The sequence below is a fragment of the Puntigrus tetrazona genome, unplaced genomic scaffold, assembly GCF_018831695.1.
Source record: "Puntigrus tetrazona isolate hp1 unplaced genomic scaffold, ASM1883169v1 S000000008, whole genome shotgun sequence".
Taxonomy (NCBI): Eukaryota; Metazoa; Chordata; class Actinopteri; order Cypriniformes; family Cyprinidae; genus Puntigrus; species Puntigrus tetrazona.
In genome coordinates this window covers 176266-184839 of record NW_025047688.1, presented here as the reverse complement: position 1 = coordinate 184839, position 8574 = coordinate 176266, and the positions used below count along the sequence as shown (strand labels likewise).

The 8574-nt window shown below is 38.5% G+C and overlaps 1 protein-coding gene across 1 annotated transcript in view; it reads left to right on the top strand.

Moving 5' to 3' along the window:
• Positions 1–8574, top strand: part of LOC122332272 (sickle tail protein homolog) — a 40799-nt gene that overhangs the window by 15681 nt on the left and 16544 nt on the right. Inside the window, exons 2-5 of the mRNA XM_043229563.1 lie at positions 165–445; positions 5591–5786; positions 6471–6669; positions 7377–7470. Coding sequence (XP_043085498.1) covers positions 165–445; positions 5591–5786; positions 6471–6669; positions 7377–7470 — 770 coding nt within the window. The remainder of the gene's footprint in view (positions 1–164; positions 446–5590; positions 5787–6470; positions 6670–7376; positions 7471–8574) is intronic.

Genomic DNA, 8574 nt, shown 5'->3' with positions numbered 1-8574 from the left:
TTGCTCTCTTGGCCAGCAGCTGTCCAACTCTAAACCGGTCATTGCCTTGACTGTGTTGCTTATCACACTAATTAATTGCAGGTCTCAAGCCAAGTACAGCCGCCCACTGAGTGTCCCTATCTAATCTGTATTCCTTTGTATATTTTTTATGCCTTTAATCAAAGAGCCAGCGAGAAGCAACCAGAGGCTGTGCTCCCATGAGGATGTGGATAGCCACAGCAGAAAACAAAGCAGTGCAGACGAGAGCGAGCAGTCAGACCCCTGGTCCCCTCGCACGGTCCCCAGGAGACACACGGTAGGAGGACCTCGCACTGCTGGGGACGTGATCATCATGCAGTCCTACAACATGGACCACAAGAAAGAGGCCTTTCTTGAGCACCTGAAACAGAAGTATCCCCACCATGCTTCTGTAATTATGGGGCACCAGGAAAGACTCAGAGACCAGGTAAGCTCCGAAATTTTCAAACCATTGTTTGTAAAGACGTTTTCCCCCCGCTTAGGCTAAATTGGGTTTTTAAATATAAGGTCAAATTAAAATTGCAACATCGAAAACAGATGGAAACATAGGCCTATATAACAGCACACAGAAATCGATTGTTTACTATGTAAATTATTATATTTTGTCGTCATAGTCAATTAAACTCCATAACATTTCAGAAAGCCATTGATCCAAACTTTGCAAGAACATCGTTACCTTATTCTGATCTACCCATGTACCAAGTGACTCTTGACAGATTAAGGGACACTGACATTTTTTTATTGCTGCTGGTTTCCGCTTGACATTTTCATTGTATCTTTGTCGGATGGATAAGTTTCAGTGGAGTTAGCTTAGACATAGTTTATTGTATGCTTGAATAAACAAGATGAATTAAAAGCGAAATAAATGTGAATAAATCATTTGACGTAGTCTACACCTAAAATAAATAGCCTAAGTAGGCTAAATTATAGGCTAGGCTATATGTCAGGTAAACATAAAATGTACAGAATGAATGTAATGCCATGCCTACTCCAGATGACTGTGCTCGCGTACGGACAGGCTATCCAAAACGCTAGTATTTCATATACCATAATTAATTACTTTCAAGGGAAGCAGGTGTCTATATAGAAGAACATTCAGCTTAAACGTGTGGCATGGGATGTGAAATAAAGCGCTTTACCTCTGAAGGTTGTTGCGGCGTTACTACCGACAGCGATCTAAAGATTTTAAATGACAGATACGATTATATGTATTTATCACCAATATCATCACCAACAATTGAATACATTCCGATTTCAGTTGAAATATTTTATTTGATCAGTGTACTAGTACTAAAGACAATACTGCAGTTATGAAATAAAGGTTTTCAAAAACTTTCCATTAACTATAGCCTACCTACTGACCAATCGGAGTTCTATATTCAAAAGAGTTGCGTAATATTTTTACATAGACCTGTAAAAATACAACTGTACCTCACCAACTCTTTCAACATTGAATGTCGCTAACTTGTTTTAAGTATTAGTAAACAAGAAGGTGATGGAAAGCCACATTTCGCAAGCACCTGAATTCAATGCGTTTTTGTAGTCCGACGAGTCTTTCAGGTAAGTTCATATAGGTGGGTGTGTCTGTACAGACGCTGATGTCACGGCTGTCGAATATCGCTTCAGTGCAGACAAACTTCTGCAGCGATCCGCATCTACTTTCAGAGACACGCTACGGGATTTGCTATCCACATTTACTGTTTATTTGGAATATGCCTTTAGTGTAAGCAATCAAGGTGGAGGTGTTGCATCAAGGTAGGCTATTGCAAATTCAAATTACAGTTGCTTCGCCAGTCGGTCTGTGTGATCGGTGAGTTTAATTCGTTGAGTAAAGAGAGTTATGTTAAACTAAACGATGAGCTTTTTGGCTAACGAATCAACAAATCCCGCAGTAGCCTAATGAATATGTAAACTGAGGATGTAAACGGAGAAGTCGTCATACTGGTTCTCTTGGATCAAAAAACTTAAAGTTATGCAAATCTGTTTGATATGAGAGTTAGCATATTATGAGATTCTGCTAGAAACAGATTATGAGAAGTTATTGCTTATTGATTTGGATTTCAGTGTTACCATAATACATTGGTTACACTCAAATACATCAATGTAACCAGACAAATACCATGGTATAAGGTACCATGTACCAGCGTCAGATTCTATTGTATGAGATCTGACAGTACTTTGTGTGTGTGTGTGTGCATTTTTCTTCTTCTTTTAACTCAGAATATCACTTGCGCTCCCAATAGCTGGTTTCTTTCAATGCAATGTGTCTGTCTCTTGATTTTTTTTCTTTTCTTCAGCATAGTTTTGGTATGTTTTTTGTGGCTGGGTACAGCCGTGAGTAATATCATATCATGCCCCTGGCACTGAAGAATACTGAAGCCCATCCAGCAGGAGGGAGTGTGTCTTTCATCCTCCTTTCGCCCTTTCGTTCTTTCTTTCTTCAATATTCTCCAGACCCAGAGAGAATGAGGTATGATTTATCTGACCCTGCCAGTGCGTTCAAAGACCTGGCATTAGACCAGCTCAGATGAAGCAAGGTCTGTGGCCATTCATCTGCCTGTGATTAGAGGAGAGTGCAGTGAACCGTGCAAGCTGCTCCCCTCAAGCCCACCCTCATGCTTTAAACTGCTGTTTTCAGGCATCTCTCGATGTCCTGGCTTTCTGCGGGTAACCCTTTCTGACAATGCCCGAGTGTGAGCGTATGTCGGCACTGCTTGCTCATGCATGTGGAATAGGTGTACAATTGATCCCTGGTCTGCAGGGTGCTGTTGGGGCATCTGGATCTAGATAATCAGTTACACTTACAAGTGTTAAGTGCAGCTGCTGTTGACTACTTTTTTTCAGGTTTATTCTTAAGCAATCTTAAAAAATACAATCATTTATTTTGTTTAATCCTCACAATGAAATGTTTAACTTACATTTGCATTATGCATGTCTACAGTGATCCCAGCTGTCATGCCCCATTAATCTGCGCACAGTTTGATGCACTTTTTTTCAAGTGAACATAAAAGCCTATTATTTGCTCTTCCCGCGTCTGTGCACACCGGAGTGATTGTTAGTCGACTCACAATGCAACACCTGTGCAAAGATAACATCTAACTCATATTCATCACCTTCAAGTCTCAGCCTGGACCTTCAGTATGAAAGCTTTTTGGATATGCCTCCTAGTGAATTCCCAGAGCACTGTTTTTTGTCAGTCAGCATAGTTTTTGAGGTTTCTGGTATTGCCTGCATTTTGGGCAAGTGGAGCCACCTCCATTAAAGCCATAGAAAACAATTTGTGCATTCCCTAGGAAGTAATTCAGTGTATGAACGTGAAGATCTGGTGCAAAAAGTGAACCTGAAATCGACCTCTTGTATTCTTAAGGGCCGTTCACACATAATGCATTTTTGCATTCCATTGTGCTGCTTTTCTATTGTTTTTGTATGTAAAGATATTTTAGATAGATGTCTTTGACCACTGGGTTTGTATCTTGTGCCTTTTGTAGTCTCGCTAATGACATGGTGTCCTAAAAGTGCAGTGCCCAAGTTTACAATTCAATTACGTTTCCCAGTGTCTCACATTTTGCATTCCTCAGCACTGCTTTTCATAGCTTTTCTATAAAAACATTCGTTGATGGATGTCTTTGACCGTTCTGTTAATTTTTTTTGCGATGTCTTGTGCATAAAACAGCATTCTAAAAACATGGCTCTCAAGTTGAAATGTCAACTTTTTTATTTTCAAAATTTCATTTTGCATTGTTTTTCTTCAAAAATATGTCAGACGAAAGTGTTTGACAGATTCAGGTACGGTTTACCTGGAACATACTTTTCCATTGTTTTGTATGTAAACATTTGCTAGACAGATGTCTTTGACCGATTCATTTACATATTGCATCTTCTTCTTGCAATTTACGATATCTCCCTCATGACTCAAGTTTTTAACTTTTAAAAAAGTAGTTCAATTTCTCTTTTTTAAGCTCAAAAAACACATTCTGTGTGATTCACCCCTTAGGCTGAACCGGTTATGACCTTCCTCTTTAGTATCAACTTGCATACAGCATGTCATGAAGATTTTTGCATTTTTGCACAGACTACTGTCAGCAAAGATCCTCCCAAAGGTACAACAGTATTTTTTTCAATTTGCATAACATAAGACCTCAGAATCGAAAGTGTCTCCGAGTGAGACTTTGGCTAGCACAATGGAGCATTGTTCGGTCAAAAACACGTTTAGAGCTCAAACTAATCTGTAGGGATACAAACTTTATAAAATGTACGAAATAATGGTTTGATTTAAATATAGTGCTGAAAAGGTGTTTACAGAAATGACTCGAGACGCTTTCGGAAATGCCTGCGTCAAATGTGGAGTCTAAGGTGTAATTGTGTGCTTCTGTCCTGACCTCATAATTGCATTGTCACCAAAACCACAGTGGAAAATGAAGCAGCGCGGTATTGAAGGATTAAGTTCCTTGGGGTCATGCAGGGTGGTAATCTGGCAGGCTAGCATGTCAGAGCAGGTCAGTGTGCGTGCTGCCGTTACAATGAGACGCAGTCTGACTCACTATCTGTGGCATTCTGCATGTCGCTTCTTTCTGTTGCTGAGAATGGAGAAATGACTTCGAGCCTCGGGTTAATGCCCGTCCTCTGAGAACATATACACCATGTATGTCTGCTGTCTGTATAGGCCCTAAAGGTGTTATTGTGAAGACAACCGCGTAGATGCAGTATGGTCTTTGAATATAAATAGGCTACAAAGGATAATGTCTGTGCCAGAGCACACTAATTGGTCTTTGTGCGTTTACTGCTTTTGCGTTACTGGAGATAAATCACTCCATTTTCTTTTTTAATGCGAGCTAAATTATAGGACTGAGCCGTAATTGACTTCAAGACGTGTTGACGATTTTATGTCCACGCGTCTTTAAACAGAAAAGGAGTAAGATGACTACCATACCTTCTTTTTATTTGGTAGTCACCCTTGTCATCAGTAGTTGTGTTTAGTTAATCTATTTTAGGCACATATAAATGAATAATAAATGAAAAAATTTAATGACACATTTTTTGTTTTGTTTTTTTGTTCTTTCGGGTATTGATTGTTTACTGGATAGAGCTGTGTCTGTCTATTTAGTATTTCTCCACAGTTCTTCTCCGACCTTTCTGTGGCCTTTTATTGAGCATTAAAGTTTATGAGGGTACAACACTGTTCGCATCTTGACATTCAGAATGCACCGTTAATAAACGTATAAATCTTTTCCAAATGTTCACCAGTTCAGATGCTCCCTTACTGTGTGTAAGCTAAAACTGAAATCATTAAGTGAAATAGAGATTAAATAAAATAAAATGTAAATATTAAATTAAAAAAAGCAAAAACATTATGAATGTTGACTTGGTGATGCTGCCTTGCCTGTGAAATAAAATAAACAAAAATTAAAATGTAAAATAAATCTTTCAAAATTAAATATTAAATAATAAATACAATAAATAATACTAAAATAGCATAGGGTTGAATTAGACAAAAATATTGTCTTTTGTAAAGTGCTTGACGTTAGATGTACCTCTGAATGATCTTCTTTGATAATTTTGTATTGTCTTGTAGATCAGGAGTTCTGGGCACAGTGTAACCCCTCAGTCTGCTCTAGGGGAGCCAGGGGAGCATCTCTCTTTGGCCTCTCTTGAGTCTTTGGAGGCCATGTCGGAGGGAGAAGCCCCCTCCGCCTTCACCCGAGGCAGCCGCTCCCGAGCGAGCCTCCCCGTGGTCAAGTCAAATAACCAAACCAAGGACAGGTCATTAGGTAAAGTGCCAACTCGCTGTTTTTGAGTGGGTGTGATACTGATTTATTTGTCCTTCCCACTTTATTGTCACTATGTATTTTGAAGTAATATTAATGAGGTTACAAATCAATTTCTTAAAATTAAGGCAAGGTTGATGTTAGTCAGATAAATAGGAGAATGTTTATTGCACATTTAAAGGGATCTATAAATTCTCGTCGATATTTTAAACGCAATATTCAAATATTATAATAGAATTCTAATTAAACAATTTATAGATTTCTTTCTTAACAGAGTGCTGGGCATTCTTTCACTTTTAATTGGTACGTTTATTAATGTATGTATGCTTAATTTTTAATAAAAGCTCTGTATCTGTTCATACATCTGGATCATGTTTTGCAGCTAGAGCGGAAAATGGTACGTTTTGTTCCAAATATCTCAAGTTATATGGCAAGAAAATGCTTACACTGCATTCCTCCCATGAAGACCATTTGGGCTGTCTCAAGAGAATCACTTAATGAAGGGTCTGGGACAGAATGCCGTTGTCACTATTTACCATTGGTACCCTTGTTAGCCTATATGCTGCACTACATGCATTTAAGATATATATTTACACAGCTTTTAGTCATTCCATACTTAATTCACCTCCAAAATACTGCAGAAATCCCTGTGCTAGTATTAATCTCTTTTATGTGCTTTATATTTAGGTGTCCTCTACCTGCAGTATGGAGAAGAGACTAAACAGATTCGAATGCCCAATGAGGTGACGGGTGCAGACACCATCAAGGCTCTGTTTGTCAGTGCCTTCCCTCAGCACCTCACTATGAAGACACTGGAGTCCCCCAGCGTGGCTATTTACATCAAAGATGACATGAGGAATATGTACTACGAGTTGACTGATGTCAGGTGTGTGTCTCCTGTTGTGAATTATATCATGAATTTAAAAATGTAACAAATTACAAAATATTAGATGCTAAATATCGCAAAAAATATCACAGCTTTCCCTTTTACAGTGTGCTTGGATTTAAGTACAGAAAATTGCAGTGATTTTTTTTAAGTGCATTCAAACTGTTGGGTGACTCCCTTTTCCACACCCTACTCTTCGCTGGCCTGCGGCTTCCTAACAAGTCAGCAGGAATAGAAAGAGAGCATGATCAATCTGTGTGTGTGTGTGTGTGTGTTATTCGGCACAGGATGGGTTTGGCTTTTTTAACAAGCGTTATAGTTATGAGGAAGGAGCTTGTGTTGACACGCTTCTAACCTTTGTGTCGCTATGAGCTGCAGCTTATTGTAGTAACGCTCTGTTCTGCCTCATTGAACCTGAATTTTCAAGTTTTATTTACACCACAACACTTTGGACTTCACATCCTGTTTACAAGCAATGTTTCTTGAGAATCAAATCAGCATATTAGAATGATTTCTAAAGGATCAAGTGATACTGAAGATTGGAGTTATGAGTAATGGAGTAATTAATAATATTTTACAATATTCCTCATTTTAGTGTATTTTTGATCAAATTAATGCAACCTTGGCAAATAAATGGGACTTCAAAACTGTTTTAAAAACGTACTTCCCAACAGCCTTTATAAATATAAAATATGTTTTCTTTGCAGGAACATTACGTCACAGTCTTGCCTGAAAGTGTATCACAAAGACCCAGCCCAGGCTTTTAATCACAATGCAAGAGCCAATAATGGAGAAATTAGGGTGAGTGACAAGAGTGTGCCTGCAACATCACTGAACTGTCCCATTATTATAAGCCATATTCAACTCAAAATCCAACCTGGTCTCCTAAAAATAAGTACCACTGTGCACTCTATGTGCAACACTGTTTTGTATCTGCCTTACTGCATGTTTCACTGCAGTTTCAAAGAGAAATGTCTACTCAGTGCTGCTAAAACACAGGTTCAATATGTGAACCCTGGCACATTTTTATTACATTGATATATGAATGTATTATGGCGGTTGAGAATTGAAATGTCAGTGGATTGTTGCTAAAAGTTAATGCTCTATCATGCTATCTATTATTAATATTAATATTGTTTAGAAGTCATAACCATAAAAGGTACTGGAGTTTTACTGCCTCTAGTGTTCATTTCTTTTGGAAACTAATATATACTTCTTGGAGTCTCGCTAAAAAGTGCACCGAGGTACATTTATGCCATGAGACCAGGTAGCAAAAATCATTAACTGAAAAAGCTCTTTTGCTTTTCAACACTATTTGCAGCTGGTGTTGACAGGTGGCGAGACCCTGAAGCTCTGCGTCCGTCTTTTAAAGCTCAGAATTTGAAGTGAATTCTTGCCACACCTATTCATTTTCAGGCCCACTGATTGGTCTACCCACTGTTGCGCAATTATGCACAATCACCTTTAGCAAAACAGGTTAGCTCAGCTGAGATCTTTAACTGTATGTCTAAGACACAATAGTATTCGCCACTCTACGCTAAAGTAATTTGTCATCAGGAATGTATAATTCAGCATTATGGCAGCGTCTCTGGAGACCCATAAAGCTGAAAATAAATTTTAAAAGCCAAACAATGCCTGTTCCTTATCTCATTATGCAACAAATGGAATCTGATTTGAGCAGCAGATTTAATTGGAGCTGAACATCTTGCTTTCTAATCAAACCCATCTGCTTTCCATGAAACCATGCATATGAATGGCTTATGATATTAACCTACAAATGTACAGCAGGATAATGTTATTAATGTTTAATACCACTTTAGCTGCTAGATGCAGTTTTGAAACGCAAAACAGTACATAAAAAAACATTTCAGGCCAGAAATTTACTGACAGCGTACTATCTCTAGC